The sequence below is a fragment of the Calypte anna genome, chromosome 22, assembly GCF_003957555.1.
Source record: "Calypte anna isolate BGI_N300 chromosome 22, bCalAnn1_v1.p, whole genome shotgun sequence".
NCBI classification, from domain to species: domain Eukaryota; kingdom Metazoa; phylum Chordata; class Aves; order Apodiformes; family Trochilidae; genus Calypte; species Calypte anna.
Window position 1 is genome coordinate 2,214,439 of NC_044267.1, and position 21,225 is coordinate 2,235,663.

The window sequence follows — 21,225 nt, forward strand, 5'->3', positions numbered from 1 at the left end:
CTGTGTTTAGTGGGCCACTGAATGGCACTGTCTACCTCTTCTTATCCTTGGACAATTAAATATCTAGCTTAGCTAAAGCAGTTACTCATTCTCCCCTATGAATGCTGCATAAGAAAGATACAGAATGCACAACCAGGTTAAAATTAGAGAAGAATTCAAATCAAATCAAATCCCTGGACCCAAACCCTTGCTTATTTCCAAAAGCATGCATTCATAGACAGCAAATCTGTAGCATTATTCTATTTTTAGTTTAAATAAGAAACCCACCCCATCCCTTAAAGCTTTTCTTAGGGTTTGTCAATAAAGTCTAGAATTTGAAACTATAAGTGTTGAAATATGACCAAAAAAAAAAAAATTCTCATGATACTTCAAGCCAAGACCAGAAGCAGAAAGCTGGAAATCTCATAAGAATGTCACTTGAGACTCATGGCCAAGGTTTTCAGTCTCAAGGGGTTCAAATACCCAAGACATTTATTTGAACAGAACCTGAACTCTGAAACATTTTGAAAAACACCCATTAAATGACCAGGACTAGCAAGATCTAAAAGCTTCACTGCACACACTTGCTGCCCAACCCTATCCATATAGTTAAAACGTGAACCAGCAAGGTCCATTGTGCCACCTCTCTCTTTGAGCTGGAATTTAAGCAGGTCCTCTTAATTTTAGACTTGTTGAGGTTTTATGGTGTCAGGCAAAAGGCTGTTGTGAAGCTATACATAGGACAGCACAAATGGATTAGTCATTTAAGTCCAGAGTAATTCTGAAGTACCAATATAATCTGAATCTGTAAGATGAGGATGAATAAGTCAGCATGCTGGTGGCTGTGCCTGGATAATCACCTTTGTACCACAGCACTCCTGCCTGCAAGAGACACAGGTTAGAACAATGAAGTATTGGTCTCAGCTTCATCCTTCTTTCCCTCAAACAGCTGCTAAAGGACCTCTCTCTCCAGTGACTCCAAGAGCACTCAGCCCTCATCATCAGACAAGCCTGGTCCCAGCCACACCTCTAGTGCTGTCACATTTGCCAGCAAAAACAAACACACAATTTGTTTGGCTCACTCAGAGAATTTGTGCATTAAAACTGAAACTGCCCTGTTCCCTTGTTGCAGGCAGGGTCATAGGAACTTGTCATCTTTATGGGCAATTGGACTGACAAGTCTCAAAATCCATAGAAGCTCTACAAAAAAAAGAAAAGAAAAAAAAAAGTGCAGATTTAAGCAGTCCATATTTTTCTGTTATTTATAGTGAACTTGGCACTGGTAAAAGAGCTGCAGCCACAGTGGCTGAACGTACCAGGGAGAAGGTTAGACTGTCTTGCCAGACTGATCTTGTCTTTTCCTGTCACTGCACATAAGGAACCTGAAACTTCTCCATCTGCAATCAGGAGCTAATCCATAAGCATAACCAACTACTTCATGAAGCATGTACCAAGCAGATTACTATGATAGTATTGTGAAAACCCAAGGTGCTACAGAGATAGTTTGTGGTGCATTAACAGAAAGATGTTCCACCCAGCTTGGTAAATGCAATTGAATCATTTATTTCCCAGGAGAAGGTGAAGCATTTGTATTAGGGATTCAAGTAAAATGTCATGCCTTCTACGACCAGCACACTGCATAGTTCTCATACTGACACAGAAGGAGAAAAATAGTAAGCATGAGCTAAGTGGAAATGAATTACTGAAGAGGAGAGCTATGCATTGCAAGCAACTATCACAGAGAGAAACAACAAACCTTTTAGTTACACAATACACTCAAAGATGTAGTTAATGCAGGTTACTGTGTTCATAGGCTGAGCTCAAAGCCAGGCTGAGAAATACCCTTTCCTCTATCATAATGTAAAGATCTCCTTCAGAATCAACATACAAGAGTTAATACTGAACAGCAAAGCTAATTTTTCCAGATCTGCAAAAGACATGGTCCTTTCAAACTCTTTCTGAAATAAGGGAACACAAACCTAGCCAGCATTTCAGCAGTTTTCCACTTATAAGCAGTAGCACCCAGCTTATCATCACACTATCATTGTTTTGGGACACAAAACCTTTTCTGAATACCACTGAATATCACCAAATACTCAGTTCTATTTACTGCCAACTGTGTGCAAGCTACTTTGGGCTTTTTTTTTTTTTGCTTTGCTGCTCTTTGGTCACAAGAGTTTTTTATTTGTCCTCTCTCTGCTGCAATATTTTGCCTGCATGATATGGAAGTTTGGCTGCCAGTGGTTTATAAACACGTTTCTTGAAACGGGAACTTCATTTTCTGAACATGGTATTCCAATGTTACTGAATTTTCTACATGCTGCTTTTTAAAGACCTGATGGTTATCATGCAACATGTCAGAACAGTTATTATGGTCTTTTTTTTTAACAATGTATATGAAACATTGCTAGGTGAACAAATAAATTACAGAAGGGGAATGTGCCATTTGTGACATGTGAGCTACAGTCTGTTTCCTTGTTTGTTTGGGGTTTTTGTTCCCAAGAAAGTATTTATACCTCACATCCCCAGAGAGTAGAAAGCTACTGGTATAGAGAAACGTCTGCAAACAACTCAATAATTACATATCTGAGCAAGTGTTTCTGTGGATATGTGTGTAGACATGCAGATCCCATCAAAGCTTAGCCTAGAGCATCCTACTGAAGGTCTGCAGGCTTCACCACAGTTGAGACCAACTTTAAAAAAAAAATGAGGGAAAGATTTAACCTGTAAGGAGTAGTAGCAATCAGTTCTCTTAAGCTTTGTTCTAGAAACTGGAGGTCTGTACAAGATTTACTTTTAAATAGAAAAACCTGCCCTGAACTTATTTACCAGTAAGAGTAAACACCTGGTTTTGCAGACTCCCAACTTGTTTCTTCACTCTTCCACATATCTGTTGCAATACAAATGGGAAAAGGTGTTAGAGGGCTTCATTAAATAGCTCGTTTTTTCCTTGTTTCCTCACTATGGAAAGCCATACACAGAGATTAGCAAATGGCCCTGAATTTTTCCCTCCCTCACAACACACACCTGATCCCTAGTGATGGAGCTGGGCAAAGCTGTGGAAAACTGCCTTTCTTGGAGCTGCATCCTGCTTCCTTACTGAGTGGCAAGTTCTCTACTAATGCGGAGTAAACAGCCTTTACAGGTCACTTTTTTCACCAGTTACACATGCTTAAACTCAAAGAAAACAGGATTTATCAGGGGAGCACCTAGAGCTAGGCAGGCTTAGTTATTGTTACAGAGGCACCCACAGAACAACCAGGGCAGTCACTTAAAATCAAGGTTTATTCCAGTCAAGATTACTGAGCATTCTCATACTGAGCAAAGAAAACCACAAGTTTAGATGCCAGGTAAGAAAGTAATATTATTCAGCTTGACTTAGGAATTCATAGAATCATAGGATGGGCTGGGTTGGAAGGGACCTCAGAGCTCATCAAGTCCAAGCCTTGATCCACTCCTGCTGCAGTTCCCAGCCCATGGCACTCAGTGCCACATCCAGGCTCTTTGGAAAGATCTCCAGACACGGAGAATCCACTCCTTCCCTGGGCAGCCCATTCCAATGCCTGATCACCCTCTCCAGAAAGAAATTCTTTCTCATCTCCAACCTAAACCTCCCCTGGCACAACTTGAGACCCTGCCCTCTTGTCTTGCTGAGAGTTGCCTGGGAAAAGAGCCCAACCCCCCCCTGGCTCCAACCTCCTTTCAGGGAGTTGTAGATGGTGAACTCCTAAGTTTTCTCAAACAGTCCTTTTAGAAAGCCACCCCAAAACGAGCACACACGAGGGAAAACCTCCCACATAAAAGGGCCCAGAAAAACGGAATCACACACCCAAAAGAGACAAAGGTTCACTCAAGGAAGGAGATATACCAAGAAGAAAAGAATCACCCACAAAATGAGGCGCTGAGGGCGCTCAGTCCTCACCTTTCTTGTGTAAACCCCACCGGGAGCGCTCCTCACCTCAGCCCCGCTGCCTGAGGTAAATGGCCACACGGCGAAGCACGCGCTTCAGGGAGCTAAACCCTGCTCACCCATTGGTCGCGATCCCCGGAGAAGCCTTCCCATTGGTTAGGAGCCCTGTCTGTTAGCCTGAAGTCCCGCCTCCCTTTTCCCGCCTCTGGAGGGGGCGGTGTGCGTGGCAGAGCCGGCGGTCGCCATCTTGGGAGCGCTGGATTCGGAATAGAGGGGTTGTGTCAGCGTTCTGCTGGTGGTTGTGTCTCACATGTACCGCATTGCTTGCAACCCATATGGTGGAAAGGCAGCGGCTAAATGTCGAACCCATCTTCTGTCCAGTTTTCCTGTTAACAATCCCAGGGCATTCAGAGGAGCAAAGTGTTGATGAACACAGATATCTGGTGTTAGTAATGTACTTCCCGTCCCACCAATCTCTCTCAGATACTCCTCAGTTTTTAGCCATGTTAGACCAGCTCCTGAGGGGTGAAAACTGGAGAAATCCCTGTTTTGATCAGTGAAAGCCATAGCAATTTTCAGCTCAATAAAGCTCTGCTGTACTAGAGTATTTTCTCTAAATTTTTTTTAGTTTTGGTTTGTGGGTTTGGGTTGCGGGTTTTTTCCCCATATTAGTCTTTGGTCTTAAAATTCACAATTTCATTGCGTTGTTTGGTGTTGGCATAAAGCTGAAGAGCTGCTGCCTACTCCTTTACTGGTTGGTTTTATTTGTTTTTTTGGTTTTATTCCACAATAGAGCTGCTGAGATGGAGGCAGCTGGCAGCAAATGAAGCCTTCAAGAGAAGTTTTTCTAACACCACCTGCCTCCAGTTGTGATTCTTCCTTATCAAGTTGCAGCTGGAAACCACACTGAACCCCTTGGTGCTGAAACATTTACTATTTATTAGCACATCGAGTAACAACATCAATGTTTATTTGTCTCATGCCTCTTAAACCAACTATCCCTTGTGTTGGCAGCTCCCATGATTTATCCTTGGGAGAGCTTGTGCTATCTGAACTCCAGCTCAGGGGCTCTAAAATGCTACTTCAGTTTCAGGAATGTTCAGTGTTTCCCTTGAGAGTCATAAAACCCTCAAACTAACAGTGCTATATCCGGAGATTCAGAGAGGGAGAGGGGCAGGCAGAAAGAGTATTACCAAGGAGTCTCAGGTTTTAAAAGCATTTCTTTCCTTGAGCACTTGCAAAAAGGACAAAAGGAATCTGTTGGTTACAGGCAGTGATGCTAAGCCCAGGAGTCAGTAATCACTTCCCCACCTGCAAAAGAAACCCAGGTCCCCCTGACATTTTATTCATTTTATTTAATTTTAAGAATTGAGAGAAATTCAGCTGATTTGGAAAAGGAAAAAAAAAAATCTTTCAGTGCCTTTTATAGTTTGAGGATGCCCCACTGAGTAATAATCCCATAACTAAGCTCCAAAAGCAGAATGTAAATGTGATCTCCTGGAGAGCTGCTTCCCCTTCTGAAAACTGGCAGTGCTGAAAGAGAAGTTCTGGCAGCCAACACTACAAAGAGCACCCTTTTCCACAAACACCCTGCAGCTTTTTGTTTATATTTAAGCTTTTAAGTCCTCGCATCTGTTGTGAATTTTTTTACTTTTTAATTGAGAATTTTTTTACAGAAACCAGCGTTTTAATCACATCCTAAGTTATCCACTGAAGAAACAGGGCTTTCTGAAAAATCCTGAGAGATCCATTTCAGAGATGAATGGGGTTTAAGTCTGGGTATTGTTCTTATTCTCATTCGTATTCCATTGGCCATTTCTGTACAGTCTTAGGGAACTGATATTTGCAATATTCCTAATTCAGAATCCCATCACACTAAAATCACAGGGAAAAAGATCTCTTCAGTCTTTGGGGTTTTTTAAGTACTTAGTCCAGGCACTACTCTGGGGTGTCCTCTGCTGTTACAGGTGCATTTAAGCAGCAGACTTGGTGCCATTCTGCCTTTTTTTCCTCTACTCCAGACTTAACTTCTTCAAGAAAGGCATTTTGCTGCTACCAAGTATCCCATAATGTGGAGACAACAAGCTAAAATATGCTGTCCCCTCAAACTCACTCCTGCAGCTGCTTCCATTAAGGAAAATAACATTTAGAACAGGTTCAGTAGAAGAAGCAGCTTCTCTGACCTCAGGATGTTAAAGCAGAAGAAGCTTTGCAGGAAAACAACCAGCCCAGGAGGAATTTCCTTGCAAGGTTGAGAACTCCTGTCAGACAGGTCAGCTTGGATAAATTCCTGCTTCCCCCCCCAACATTCCCATCTACTGAATAGTTATATGAGAAGGTATAAAGTGCATGGGGAATATGAAAAGCCAAAATCATGCCAATGCAAAGAAAAAGGAGCATGTACTTATTTATGAGCACTGAGTCCAGACCCATAAATTCCCTCCTCCTTTTGCCAAAATAATATGTTTCATGTGATTGCTAACAAGCTATTTTAAGGCACTTCTATGCCTTTCACTATGTTGTTATAACCAAGGAAGATTTTGATGGGGAATTCAGTTGTCTAATTCTGAATGCATGACACATACTCAAAAAGAGGCAGTTAAATTAAATTACAAGGCTTGATTGGGTTGTTGTTTCATTTGTTACATGCCTGGAGTGTCTGCTGGCTTCACTGGGAAACATCCCAATATAAATCCCATCTCAAGCTATATTTACATATGGATCTGGGCATATTGAAAGGCTCCAGAGGACACATAAGAATCATATGCCTCTTCCTGGTGCTGCAAAGGGCCTGAATACTCAGAACTCTGTGTTCAGCTCACTGGGGACATTTGTTTTGCTGGAAGCTATGTATAAAAATACAAATCAGTATCTACCCAAGCAGGTGGCAAACAGCAAATTGGCCACTAACCACCTGTTGCAGTAGCTGTTCTGGGCATGTTCTGTACAGCCTTGCCATCCTCTGGTCTGCACGTCTGAAAGCAAGGTTAGGGTAAAAAGGGGACCTGACAGCAGAGTTGGGAAGCTCGTGGAGACATCTTCTAGCTCGTGGAGATATCTGATCCCACAAGCAGGAATGGCAACATACAAGGAGGGAAATGTACTCCCCTACTGCATGAGGCTGATACAGGCATCTATAGACTCATCCCAAATAGGAACATGCAATGGTGACTGCAAAGGTCTCAAAGATTTAGTGAACTTCAACTTCAGCTTCAGAAACATAAGCAAAAAAATGTTTGCAAGCAACTGAGAAGGCCAAAGAAAATTTAATGGCATAATTAACCCCTTACATGAAACTTTTTGCCCACTGCAATAAGCTAAGAGTGTAGTCTTCTTACCCTTGTTTCATACAGACAGTGTTCCCCAGTTCCTTTTGGATAAATTTTACCTGCTCCAACAGAGGCAATCCTGCTAGAAAAGGGGTTTTTGGGTCTCCCCAAAAGGTGATGAGCAGCTTGTCAGCTGCTGTAAATGGGTTAATGCTGGGACATCAGAGCCAGTAAAGCAACATGTAGCCAGAGTGATGCTGCTTTGCAGTTGCTGATCTGCTGCTGCCTTCTCACATGAACTCTGGGAGCTTTAGAAATGTGTTAGCTTGATTGGTGTCATTAATCTAACTAGAATCATATCATCTTAATTTGTACTGAGGTTAATTTTTGTTTAGGAAAAAAATGGCTAGACCTTTGTTTAATGTAGCTGTGTATGCCTTTTAAGCCAGCTATTTTACCCGAAATGATGAATTAGAAGTGTAATTTTCTTTCAGATTTTGAAAATTAACATCTAATTATTCTTAACCTAAGGGATATTAGCACTTCTTATGAAAGCCAATAGCAGCCTAATCTAAATTCAGAAGTGAGAACAGAGTAAATGGAAAGGCAGGAATTATTCAAAGACAAAAGAATCAAGCCACAGAAATAAATCAGCATTTAAAAATAATCAGAAGTCATTTTTCAAGACAACCAAAGAAAAAGGAGTTTGCTTCTTTCAGATCTGTATTGATACTACTATCCAGCAGCTTGAGAACAGCAGCATGATACAGCACTGGGATTTCTATTGTCTTTTGGATCACTAAGATCTCTTTGAAAAAACTGAGACTATTTCTATCATTTTGCTGCATTTAAAGAAGTTGGTCTCTGGAAGATAAATTAGAAATTGGATGCATTATTTTTTATTGGTGAGAGCAAAACACCATCAGTTCAGACTACCAAAGAACATGACAAATTCTCCATCTCTAAAAGACTTCTAGTAAGCCCTAATGAGTGTCTAAAGAGTGTGATAATTCAAACTCTTCAGCCTGACCTTAGAACAAATCAGGAAATTAACCAAAGAATCATAGTTGTAAAAAAAGACTTAATATTTAGGAATTCAAGTGTCTTTGACAGCTGCAAAACTGAAAAAGCTTCCCTTATTTCTAAGTCCACAAAGGGAGAGATAATTTTCTTGGCAGATATCAGGCTGAAGTCATTCTTGCATCCTTCCATCCTAAGTGCTTGTCCCTGGAAATCCTTGCATGCAACACAAAGCCAATGCTTGAATGATTTCTGACCCAGAGCAAACCCAGATCTGTGACTGTGGCATTTGCAGTTTGCCTTATTTCTAAATTGATCTCCCAGGGCAGGCTTGATGCCAAGAGGTTTTTCTCAAAATAGGAGTTTCCACTCCCTCCTGATATAGGGGAGCAAAATGCACTTCCAAACTGGGAGACGTGCTAATATTATCTCCTCAGATGTTCCTGAGCTTTCTTATAAGCTCTTTTGCTGCTCAGATGAAGTGGTTTCAGTGCTCATGTTTTGGCAGCCCTGAAGACTGAAATAATCTCACCACAAAACAGAGGGTGGCCGAGGTAACCAGCACGGTCCCAACCCTTTCCCTCTGGTGACCACCATGCCTGTGCTGACAGGTGGCATCAGGCAGTGGGAGGCTGTAAGGAGAACCTCTTCTGCTTTCTTGTTAAACTGGCAGTGATTCCTCCTCCAGCCCCAGACTCCTCCTCACCTCTGTTACAGTTTGGAGGTGGTCCCAGGCCTTTTTTGAAATGCTTTTGCACCGTGCTGTAGCATCCTCAAGAAGCAGGGTATGAGGAATCATAGAATCATAGGATGGGCTGGGTTGGAAGGGACCTCAGTGATCATCTAGTCCAATCCTTGATCCACTCCCCCCGTGGTTCCCAGCCCATGGCCTCAGTGCCACATCCAGGCTCTTTGGAAAGATCTCCAGACATGGAGAATCCACTCCTTCCCTGGGCAGCCCATTCCAATGCCTGATCACCCTCTCCAGAAAGAAATTCTTTCTCATCTCCAACCTAAACCTCCCCTGGCACAACTTAAGACCCTGCCCTCTTGTCTTGTTGAAAGTCATCTGGGAAAAAAAAAAAAAAAATTTTCTGAGCCCCCAAAAATGAGGGGGGGAAGGAACTGGGGACACCCAAGATGGTGGTGCCTGTCATATGGAACCTCCAAGATGGCAGTGCCTGTCATATGGAACCTCCAAGATGGCGGCGCCTGTCATATGGAACCACAAGATGGTGGTGCCTGTCATATGGAACCCCCAAGATGGTGGCGCCTGTCATATGGAACCACAAGATGGTGGTGCCTGTCATATGGAACCTCCAAGATGGTGGTGCCTGTCATATGGAACCACAAGATGGTGGTGCCTGTCATATGGAACCACAAGATGGTGGTGCCCATTGTGTGGAAAGATGTTTTAAAGTCAGGCTAATCTTCCCACGTACTCTTTGGGTCGGATTTCTCTGTGAGCAGTAATACTGAAGGAGTCAGTTTGTCTTTTCAGCACAGCTATGCTATGGGAAGAGATAATTACAGGAGTTTATCTTTTCACTCCACACTGTATTATTCAAAAGGATGAGATATTTGCCTAGAAACAGTGCACTAAGTGGGAAGGCAAACTACCAGCAAACACTGTGCATTTCAATAGCATCTTTCATCAGTGAGGATGAAAGGCTTTATAACTATTATTTAGAATATTTTTGTCTTAAGTATTTTGAATTAACCGAAGCTCTTCTCCTGCTGAAGGCAATATACAATTGTTGTTGTCCTTCCCCAGGGTAGCCTGAGGAGCTAGGTAGCTTTTTAGATGCTGTCTAAAGCCTATTAAATGTTTTTAATGTCTTGTCTTCAGCTGTATGATTAGAAAACGTGGGTTTGTCCTGAATCATGCAAATGGTCAGCAAGGGGTTTATTGTGTTGAACCCAGGAGCTCTTTATATTCCCATTTCTGGAAAATATAGGTTCAGATGAAGTCACATAGAACAGGCAAAATTTAATCCAATTCTCCTCATTCTCTTCTCCAGCTGCAAATGATAATTCGCAGATGACACCAAGCTGGGAGGAAGTGTGGACCAACTCGAAGGCAGGAGGGCTCTGCAGAGGGACCTGGACAGACTAGAGAGCTGGGCCGATTCCAACGGGATGAGGTTCAACAAGGCCAAGTGCCGGGTCCTGCACTTTGGCCACAACAACCCCATGCAGCGCTACAGGCTGGGGACAGAGTGGCTGAGAGCAGCCAGGCAGAAAGGGACCTGGGAGTCTGCATCGACAAGAAACTGAACATGAGCCAGCAATGTGCCCAGGTGGCCAAGAAGGCCAATGGCATCCTGGCCTGGATCAGAAACAGCGTCACCAGCAGGTCCAGGGAGGTGATTCTGCCCCTGTACTCAGCGCTGGTGAGGCCACACCTCGAGTACTGTGTCCAGTTCTGGGCCCCTCAGTTTAAGAAGGATGTAGAGGTCCTGGAACAGGTCCAAAGGAGGGCAACCAGGCTGGTGAAGGGACTGGAGCACAGGCCCTATGAGGAGAGGCTGAGAGAGCTGGGGCTGTTCAGCCTGAAGAAGAGGAGGCTCAGGGGAGACCTCATTGCTGTCTACAACTCCCTGAAAGGAGGCTGTAGCGAGGTGGGAACTGGACTCTTTTCACAGACGACCTTCAACAAGACAAGAGGACACAGTCTTAAGTTGTGCCAGGGGAGGTTTAGGTTAGATATTAGAAAGAATTTCTTCACGGAGAGGGTGATCAGGCTATGGAATGGACTGCCCGGTGAGGTGGTAGATTCTCCGTCCCTGGAGACATTTAAAAACAGACTGGATGTGGCACTCAGTGCCATGGTCTAGCAACTGCTCCGGTGGGTCAAGGGTTGGACTAGATGATCTCTGAGGTCCCTTCCAACCCGGCTAATTCTATGATTCTATGTGTCTGGGGTTATTCCATTGCTCCCTCACACTTTATCAAGTCCCTGCGTGGCCAGTGAGCTGGTGCCATGCCTGTGGGCAAGCAGATCAACAATCTCTGCTAAATTTTGGCTTAAAACTGTCCTTTAGGCACTTCCCTTTGAATGTCAGTGTTCATGAGCACTGCCAGTCCCATTACAGCACCAGGGAGACCCATCTTTTCAGAGATTTACAACAAAACTTGCAGGGTTTTGGATTACAGCTCCTCTGTTGCTGTGGCTTGTTCATAACACGGGTATTTAAAAAATAAACTTATTATAAATAAAAAGGACCATTTAACATCCAGATGACAAGTTGCAGCAAAACCCAGCGTTCCAAATGCCAGGGGCTTTTTTCAGTTTATGAAACCTTGTTTCTGAGTTTATATAAAGCATCTTGCTGGTTTAGTTGGGTTTTTTTCAATACTAAAAGGACTCTAGGACCCGATCCAAAGACCACTGCAGTAGATGGAAGTACTCCCGTTGATTTAAGCCAGCTTTAAGCTTTTAATATAGGATGGCTGCAGGGTAGAGCTGTCTAGCAGCTCAGGCTGGGGGACTCTTGTCCTCTGGTGGCTGCAGCTCTAGAAATCAGCTGCTAGGAAAGACTGCTTTAGATCTGCTATAGAAAAAAACCTGCCAGCCAGCCTCGTTGAGCTGGGAAGGGGGAAGCCTGCAGAAAGAGAGGATTTGCTGAAACTCTTCAGGGTAAAGGGAACTGCTCTACTCAGTGGTATTTAGGAAGCTGAACATGAGCCAGCAGTGTGCCCAGGTGGCCAAGAAAGCCAATGGCATCCTGGGCTGGCTCAGGAAGAGCGTGGCCAGCAGGTCCAGGGAAGGGATTCTGCCCCTGTGCTCAGCTCTGGGGAGGCCACAGCTTGAGTCCTGTGTCCAGTTCTGGGCCCCACAGTTCAGGAAGGAGCTTGAGGTGCTGGAGCAGGTCCAAAGGAGGGCAACCAGGCTGGTGAAGGGACTCGAGCACAGACCTTATGAGGAGAGGCTGAGGGAGCTGGGGTTGTTCAGCCTGGAGAAGAGGAGGCTCAGGGGAGACCTCATCGCTCTCTGCAACTCCCTGAAAGGAGGTTGGAGCCGGGTGGACGTTGGTCTCTTTTGCCAGATGACTTTCAACAAGACAAGAGGGCATGGTCTTAAGTTGTGCCAGGGGAGGTTTAGGTTGGAGATGAGAAAGAATTTCTTTACGGAGAGGGTGATCAGGCATTGGAATGGGCTGCCCAGGGAAGGAGTGGATTCTCCGTCCCTGGAGCTATTTAAAAAGAGCCTGGATGTGGCACTCAGTGCCATGGTCTAGCAACCGCAACAGTGGTTCAAGGGTTGGACTAGATGATCTCTGAGGTCCCTTCCAACCCAGCCAATTCTATGATTCTATGATTTGACGTTGGTGAAAGGCAGAGCAGTTTGGTTGTGAATCAAAGAATCACAGTGTCACTAGGGTAAGAAGATGCTGGCTAAATTGTTTGTACAGTAACTTGGCTGCCAAAATATATTCTTTCCACTTCTACCAACAAAACCTGAAGTGTTTCTAAGGGCACTTTAAAAAGAGTCCATGTAAAGCAATGCACAGTGAAGGAGTGGTCCAAAGCCAGGTGTGTGCCTGTGGTATGGGATGACCTGAAAAGCAGCTCCTGGAAGAGCTACCTCTGCCCCTCTGCCATGGCATGTTGTTTCCTCTCTTGATTTTGTAGCCACAAACTGACATATGTTTTTAAAAGCACCTCCATTGATGCTAATAACAGCTCACCTTCTATTTGGATCCAGTTCTCAGGAAGGCAGAATGTTCCATCTGTATCAACTAGTGATACATCTTCTGACCCAGGGACATGTACTGCCTGGCCTGATGGAGTCACTGCTGTCCACTAGAGCAGCAGTGGTGTTCTGGGTGCTAATGTGGAGATCTGGAGGACAGGAAGGGATGATTTTAGCAGGCTGTGGATCCATAATCATTCATAGGGATGTCTCTGTCTGCACTAACTGGAAAAAACAAACTGTTCAGAATTATTTTGAGCTGATTTGTTCTAGCTGAAGTTCCCAGCACAACTATTTAGCTAAAGCTGGAGGGAGGGAGAGAGGAAATGCTACAGGCCAGAATCTGATCTCAATTACCAGACTATGAAGTTCATCCTAACTCATTCTGTGCCAAAGTTGATTTGTATATCCTAACCTCTGATCCAAGCACAGCATGGATATGCAGGAACATTTTGGAAACACTGAGAGTCACAACAGTAACACTGGGATCAGAAGCTGCCTCCAGAATACCTAAATTAAAATAGAAAGATTTTTACAGATTTGGATATAGCCTTTGGGGCCAAGGCTTGCTCCAGTACAAAACCTTTCACATCCAAAGAGTTGTTCATATACATAGATCACACATTCTCTGTTGGTGCAATCTAATGCTGTTAAGCAAATGCCTTAATAATATCCCAAGGACTGGAGAATCTGCTACCAGTAACTGATAGCAGCACTGGATTGACACTGAGAAAAGCCTGCTTTAATTCTGCCAGCACTGTTGCTGCCTGAAATATTGATTCTAGCACTCAGGATTTCTGCAGTATCATTCATGCTAACCTGATTTAGCCCCTCAGCACCAGCAACATTCTTTCTAAAGAATTTATTTACCGAGAGGGTGATCAGACATTGGAATGGGCTGCCCAGGGAAGGAGTGGATTCTCCGTGTCTGGAGATCTTTCCAAAGAGCCTGGATGTGGCACTGAGTGCCATGGGCTGGGAACTGCAGCAGGACTGGATCAAGGATTGGACTTGATGAGCTCTGAGCTCCCTTCCAACCCAGCCCATCCTATGATTCTATGAACATTTGGGCTATGGGTTTGTGTTTTCCCACAAACCTGGAATCTCCCAGCCCTTGGGGGCCTGTCTCCAGTGTTGTTCAAAGGGGCTCCAGGAAGTCCGAACGATCGGGACTGGCAAACAAAAGCAAAGAGTGACCACTAAAAAGTTTGGCCCAAAAAGGCCAAGCAAAACTGTTTAGAGACAGAGTTTTGAGCCTTTAAACAACAAAAGTATTTATTTTCGGATCCGGGGAACTCCCAGCTCGCGCTGGACAAAGAGTTCCTGCCCTGAGGGAAAGGGTTGGGGTATTTATAGGGGAGGTGACATACATATTCATAAGTTTGCAACATATAATTATAATATTCATTACAGGCAGAGTCCGGGCAGAGTCCGGGCGGAGTTGGGCGGAGTCCGGGTGGAGATGTCGGGAGGGTCTTTGGATGAAGTAAGAAATCTTGATCTCTCCTGTTTTCGATGACTTCATCCTCTTGTTACAGAACGAAATGGGACCCTGGTGATAATTTCTCCCTTATCTGCTGGTTGTGGCATCCTCATCCTGTCTCCGTGCAGGTGTTTGCACTCCTCCAGTGCCTACCTAGCCTTGGCAGTGCCTTGTTTTGAGAACAAGACCTACACTTTTGCAGAAGTTAATCCCCTCACTGCCTCGTTGGCCTTGGCAGTGTCTTGGTTTTAAAAGCAAGATCTGTACTTACAGACAGAAGATGTTCACACTGCTTTAGTGGAAAGTTACAGGAATTTATCCCACCAGGAGTTAACCCTGTCAGGGTCTTTTCTTTGTTTCATCATCAGCTCTTGTTTCAGTCTTCTAAAGGCTGCTTCCTCTTCAAGAGTCCAGACTAGAATAATTTTAGGTTGCTTTAACAAATCATAGAGGGTTTAGCAAGTATCCCATGCTGGTATATCCACAGGGAACACCAACCTGTCATTCCTAAGAAGGCTCACAGGTCTCTCACCATTTCAGGCTTGGGCATCTGGCAGATGGCTTCTCTCCTTGAGGTTCCCAGGGATCACTGTCCTCCAGAAATCTCGTATCCCAGGTAGACCACCTTTTCCTGCACCAGCTGTGCTTTCTGTTGAGAGACTTGATAGCTGTTTAAACCCAAGAAATTTAACAACAAGATTGTCCACTCAATGCCTCGTTCCTCTGTTTCAGTTGCTATCAGTAAGTCATCCACATATTGCAGAAGGGTGCCCTCTCCCTGTGGTCGCTCCCACTGTTGTAATTCTTTAGCCAATTGATTTCCAAATATTGTAGGACTATTTTTGTAACCTTGAGGTAACACTGTCCAGATTAGCTGTGTCTTCCTCCCTTTGTTAACAAACACCCATTCGAAGGCAAAAATCTCTTGGCTTTCTGGGGCTAGGCTAAGGCAGAAAAATGCATCTTTCAAATCCAACACTGTAAACCAAATCAGATTATCTTTGAGTTTGGTCAGGAGCATATAATAGTTAGCCACTACCGGATGTAGAGTCTTAATAATTTCATTTATGAGCCACAATAGCCCCCCCCAAGTTCCTTGTTTCACTTAGGGCAATTTCATTGCCAGTGTCCTATCTGCCAACAATAGGAACATTGATCCGGGGCTGCTCTGGCTCGCTGGATATTTCCTCTTCCTCTCATGGCATACCCATGCCCTGTACCCCTAGGATTTGTTTCTGGGAATCCTGGAGTTGATTTTGCTGCTGCAACGATCCTTGCAAGCTTCTTACTCTCCTTCTTTTCTTTTTTTCTCTATTATTATATACTTTCCAGGCTTTGTTCATTAAAGCCTCTAGGCTTTTATCAGCAGGTTGTCCAAGTTTTTGTAATTTCCTTCTGATATCTGCACTGGACTGTCCCATCACTAATCCTAGTAATTGTTGCTTGCCTTGTTCTGACCCAGGATCTAAGGGGGTATATTGTCTCATCGCTGCTCTAAGTCTGTCCAAAAATTCTGACAGTGTTTCATCCTGTCTTTGTGTAACTTCATATAGAGCTCCCCAGTTTATCACCCTCGGTATTGCTTTTAATAAGCCCTGTGTAATTAACCTCCTGTGTTGCAGCAATAAATATGGATGGCTGGTTCCCTCTCTGGGAACTTCTGCTTTTACTTTTTCTGCTTCTCTTCTCGCTTTCTCCGCTTCTAGTTTTGCCTTTTCTGTTTCAGCTTTAGCCTTTGCCACTTCTATTCTGCCTTCTCCTTTTCTAGTTCTCTTCCCCGTCTCCTGCAGGGCTTTCTCCTTATCTTGGTCTTTCTGGAGCCCTTTCCACCTCTTCGGTTCTTTCATCCCCTGATTCTAGGCAGGACCCACTGCTGCCCCTCTGTTGTGGTATTGGCAGTGGTACTGCAGGTACTCCATGCCCTGGTACAATGAGCTGGTACTCTCGGAGGCTAAAGGCACTTTCTGTTTCATTGCCTTTCTCTTTCAGCTTAAGGCATCATTTCCCTATGCTACAAGCATCACGACCCTTCGCTCTGCTGTTTTTCTGATCCCATTCTAGTGCTAACACGAAGGGATCTTGAGGTGTTACATTTATTCCACAATCATTTGCCATTCTGGCTTATCCCTTAAGGTAAAGAACATGTCTGCATACACTGCTTCATCCCACTTTCCCATCCTACGGAGGAACAGCAGAAGTTGTAGGCTGGTATTATAGTTTAAACTTCCACCTGGTGGCCATTCTTCTCCATCATCTAGTTTATACAGAGGCCACCAACCTTGGCAATATTTCACAAGTGTCTTTTTCTTCTTATTTCCCCACGGAATTCCACCGAGTTCTTTCCAATGCTTTAAAATGCATCCCAAGGGGGGGGTTGGTATTAATTTCCTTACTTTATTCAGCCCCCATATGTCCACTTGAGACATTACAACCAAAAGGGCTCTCTCTCTAAGTTACCAAATTCTTTCCAGATAATCAACACTCAGCTTACTCGTTCCAACAATCCACACCAATCGCTTCGTCCGTCTCTGACCCCCCCCCTCGCAGGTGACACGGAAACGCAAATCAGGACCGCAATGATATCGCGTCTCAGTCACTTCCATCCTCACACACATCCTTTGCACAGGTAAAAAACACAGAATTTACACGTTGCTTTACCGCCTAGGGTCACAAGATGTCACTACAGACCACGAATACCTGCCCGGTGTCGCAGCAGCCCCCGAGACATCCCCCCCCCCGAAGGTAAAGCTACAAAACTTTTCTTGATAAGGACGCGTAATCACTCAAAACACTTAATTCTCTTAAAAAGAGGCGCAACAAACACTCAAAACACTGACAGCACAATCAACAACCAACATATCAGCGAGGGATCCCAGAATCAAGGATCACAGCATTAACACAAGTCCCTTATCAACACCATACAATTCTCCTGGGGACTCAAATCCCAAAAGGGACTCGAACCCTTCTCCTTGAGGATCAGGGTTAACCGGACTCGAACCGCTTAACCCTGAGAAGTATTTCACACTGCAGTGGAAGGACTTAAATTCTCCTGGGGACTCAAACCCCAGAAGGGACTCGAACCCTTCTCTTGAAGCATCAGAGTTAACCGGACTCGAACCGCTTAACCCTGAAAAGGGACTCAGACCTGACCTGACCTGCCAGTCTGGGGGTGTCCGCCGCGTCCCTGGAAATCCTGAGGGACTCGAACCCCCCCAAAAAAATCCTAGAGGCCTCGAAACCCAAACAAATATCTATATAAATACCTTTTCAGTATGAGGAAGGTCTGGTGTCCATCGGCGCGTAAGCCAAGGGAGTAGGGGAGGCTGATCCGACAGAATTCGTCGCGGAGCCCCAAAAAGCATCCCCGGGCCCCCCTGGATCACGGCACGACGGAGTCCAGTCCCATCTGGGTCGCCAAAATGAAGCCCAAAAAGGCCAAGCAAAACTGTTTAGAGACAGAGTTTTGAGCCTTTAAACAACAAAGGTATTTATTTTCGGTTCCGAGGAACTCCCAACTCGCGCTGGACAAAGAGTTCCTGCCCTGAGGGAAAGGGTTGGAGTATTTATAGGGGAGGTGACATGCATATTCATAAGTTTGCAACATATAATTATAATATTCATTACAGGCGGAGTCCGGGCGGAGTCTGGGCGGAGTCGAGGCGGAGCCCTCTCCTGTTTTCGATGACTTCATCCTCTTGTTACAGAACGAAATTGGACCCTGGTGATAATTTCTCCCTTATCTGCTGGTTGTGGCATCCTCATCCTGTCTCCGTGCAGGTGTTCGCACTCCTCCAGTGCCTACCTAGCCTTGGCAGTGCCTTGCTTTGAGAACAAGACCTACACTTTTGCAGAAGTTAATCCCCTCGCTGCCTCGTTGGCCTTGGCAGTGTCCTGGTTTTAAAAGCAAGATCTGTACTTACAGACAGAAGATGTTCACACTGCTTTAGTGGAAAGTTAACGTGTCTCCTATGAGGAGAGGCTGAGGGAGCTGGGGGTGTTGAGGCTGGAGAAGAGGAGGCTCAGGGGAGACCTCATCACTCTCTGCAACTCCCTGAAAGGAGGTTGGAGCCAGGGGGGGGTTGGGCTCTTTTCCCAGGCAACTCTCAGCAAGACAAGAGGGCAGGGTCTCAAGTTGTGCCAGGGGAGGTTTAGGTTGGAGATGAGAAAGAATTTCTTTCTGGAGAGGGTGATCAGGCATTGGAATGGGCTGCCCAGGGAAGGAGTGGATTCTCCGTGTCTGGAGATCTTTCCAAAGAGCCTGGATGTGGCACTGAGTGCCATGGGCTGGGAACTGCAGCAGGAGTGGATCAAGGGTTGGACTTGAGGAGCTCTGAGCTCCCTTCCAACCCAGCCCATCCTATGATTCTATGATTCTATGAATTAATCCCATCAGGAGTTAACCCTGTCAGGGTCTTTCTCTGTTTCACTGGCAAACAAATGCAAAGAGTGACCACTGAAAACTTTGGCTGGCCCTAACCCTCCCATGGAACCCTACCCACAGCACCACCAACAGTCGGGCTACGGGTTTGGGTTTTACCACAAACCTCGAATCTCCCAGCCCTCGGTGGCTGATGTTCCCATCCCTGGGATGCAGGGGGGAGTGGGGGAGGGTGCAGTTTTTCCCCTGTTTTCTGGAGTTTATTGGTTGGAAAACTTTGCAGGAAAACAAATCCCAGGATGAGGGGCTGGTGGAGGAGGGGAAAAAATATAAAAAGGGGTCTGGAGATGAGATTTTCCTGGGATCTGGAGGAAAATTGTGCAGGCCCTGAGCATGGGAGGTCCCTGGAAGTAAGGAAGGTGGGGGGCTTGGGGGGAGGCAGGGGAGAGAGGGGGACCCAGAGTGTCCCCAAGGCACAGTGAAAAAGTGACTGCAAATAAATAATAATATAATAAATTATAAATAAAATACCCTAATATTTATTCTAAATAAATAAAATGCCCTTAATGCAAATTCTGGGAGGGGGGGGGGGGGATTTATCAATAAGAGGAAGCCAGGAATTTGGGGTTGGGGGAGTTCCTACTCAGCTCCTGGTCCCCACTGCTTGCATGGAGGGACACCAGGGGACAAGGGACACGGGTGGGAACAGGAGGGGTAGAAATGTCCCTGCACGGGTCCCCTGAGATGGGGGGCATCCACCCCCCGACCTGGGGACACCCACAGCCACCCAGACCCCCCCCCAACCTGTGACACATCCACCCCGGGCTTTGTCACCTCCCCACCAAGGCCCCGCTGGTCCTCTGAGGTGCTCGCCCACCCCCCCCAAGATGCTAGCCCAGCTCCTGGGGATGCTCACCCACCCTCCCCGGGTGCTCGCCCAGCTCCTGGGGTTCTTGCCCACCCTCCGGGGTGCTCGCCCACCCACCCCAGGGTGCTCGCCAAGCCTGTGATGGGAGGGGGGGGACACACAAGATCAGGAATGGGGGGGGGGGGCGAGATGGGACGGGGGGTGCCTGGGGGGACAGGACGGGACCGGAGGGTGCTGGGAGGGACAGGAGGGTGCGGGACGGGGATCAAGGGGTGCAGGATGGGGTCCGGGGGTTACGGGGGGAGTGGGCGGGGTGGGGGGGACTGGCAGAGTCCCCAGGAGGGGTTCGTTCCCGCCGCCCCCCCTCCCTTTCCTCCTCCTCCTCCTCCTCATCCTCCTCCAGCGTTGGCCCCGCTCCCAGCCCTGCGCCCGGGGCTGGAGGGGCCGAGCTCAGCGCTTGAACCCGCCCCCGCCAGATCTCATTTCCCTAAAAAAAAAAAAAAAAAAAAAAAAAAAAAAAAAAAAAAAAAAAAAAAAAAAAAAAAGGGAAAGAGAAAGAGGAGGAGAAAAAAAAAAAAGAAGCAAAGAAGGGAAGAGAAGAAAAAAAACAAAACAAAACACGCCTCCCCCCCCTCCTCCTCCTCCTCCTCTCCTCACACACACTTCCCCCCCCCAACACCCACCCCCCTTGCCCCCCCGCTGCCCGCGGAGCCATGGCCGGGCTGCGGACCTGCGGGCTGCTCCTCTGCCTGCTCCTGGCCCGGGCCATGCACTTCCCCGACTACTCCTACGTGTTGGAGGAAGAGGAGGAGGAGGACGAGGAGCCCCTGGATTACAAAGACCCCTGCAAAGCCGGTAGGAAGAGGGGGGGGATGCAGGCGGGGGGCGGGCGGGCCGGGCGGGAGGGCAGACAAAGGGGATTCAGGGGGGTGGGGGGGTGGTGAGTGTGAGTAGGAGTGTGAGTAAGTGTGAGAGAGTGTGAGGAAGTGTGAGTTTTGAGTGTGTGTGCCCCGCACTTCGGGGCTTTGCACGGGGAAAGTTTGGCCCCGGGGTCCTGAGAGGGGGGGGGGGGGCGAGGGGGGGGATGCATCTGGTTGTACTTAGGATGAGGAGCAGCAGAGAAGGGGAGGTCTGGGGGGGGGGGGTCTGGCACCCCCGCTTTCTGTCCCCAACATTGTCCTCACTGGCAGCTGTCACAGGCAATGGGCAGCCCCCACCCCATGCAGCCCCCCCATATGACCCCAAAACCGGACACATCCCCCCCTTGGCTTTCTCCTTTCCCAAACCACAGCCAGGAAAAGCTTCCCCCCCCCCCGCTCTCTTCTTCTTTCTCCCCGGTAGCCCTCTCCCCAAGGGCCAAGCGGGGACCCCCGGGCCGGGCAGAGCCCCCCAAAGATGGGGGTCCCGCTGTGCTGAGGGGGGGGGGTGTTTGCTGAGATGTTCCTCAAGTTTTTGGAAGGGTTTTGAGCAAGCTGAGTGCCGGGAGAGGGGGGGGGGGGAAGGAGAGGGGGGAGGGGTGCACACACAATCCCCGTCTCCCTAAAGGGAAGAGAAAGTGGGGGGGCAAGAGGGGGAAACTGAGGCACGGGAGGGAAACCCAGGGCTGAGGGAGTAAAGGAGGG

At 46.6% G+C, this 21,225-nt stretch overlaps 1 protein-coding gene and 1 long non-coding RNA gene across 5 annotated transcripts in view; one reads left to right on the plus strand and one right to left on the minus strand.

Annotated features, from left to right (window-relative positions):
* Positions 1-14,514: 14,514 nt before the first annotated feature.
* LOC115599534 lies at positions 14,515-18,016 on the minus strand. Of its 2 annotated transcripts, none has more exons than XR_003988491.1 (3): positions 17,621-18,016; positions 14,890-15,025; positions 14,515-14,772 (listed from the first exon to the last, which is right to left on the minus strand). It is a non-coding gene; the product is annotated as an uncharacterized LOC115599534 (long non-coding RNA). The 2 variants fall into 2 exon arrangements; XR_003988490.1 differs by having other exon boundaries at positions 14,856-15,025.
* A 2,268-nt stretch (positions 18,017-20,284) lies between these two features.
* Positions 20,285-21,225, plus strand: part of BMP1 (bone morphogenetic protein 1) — a 28,780-nt gene continuing 27,839 nt past the window's right edge. For all 3 annotated transcript variants that reach the window (XM_030463962.1, XM_030463963.1, XM_030463965.1), the window contains exon 1: positions 20,285-20,458. In XM_030463962.1, the coding sequence (XP_030319822.1) occupies positions 20,317-20,458 (142 nt within the window). In that variant the 5' untranslated portion in view covers positions 20,285-20,316. The remainder of the gene's footprint in view (positions 20,459-21,225) is intronic.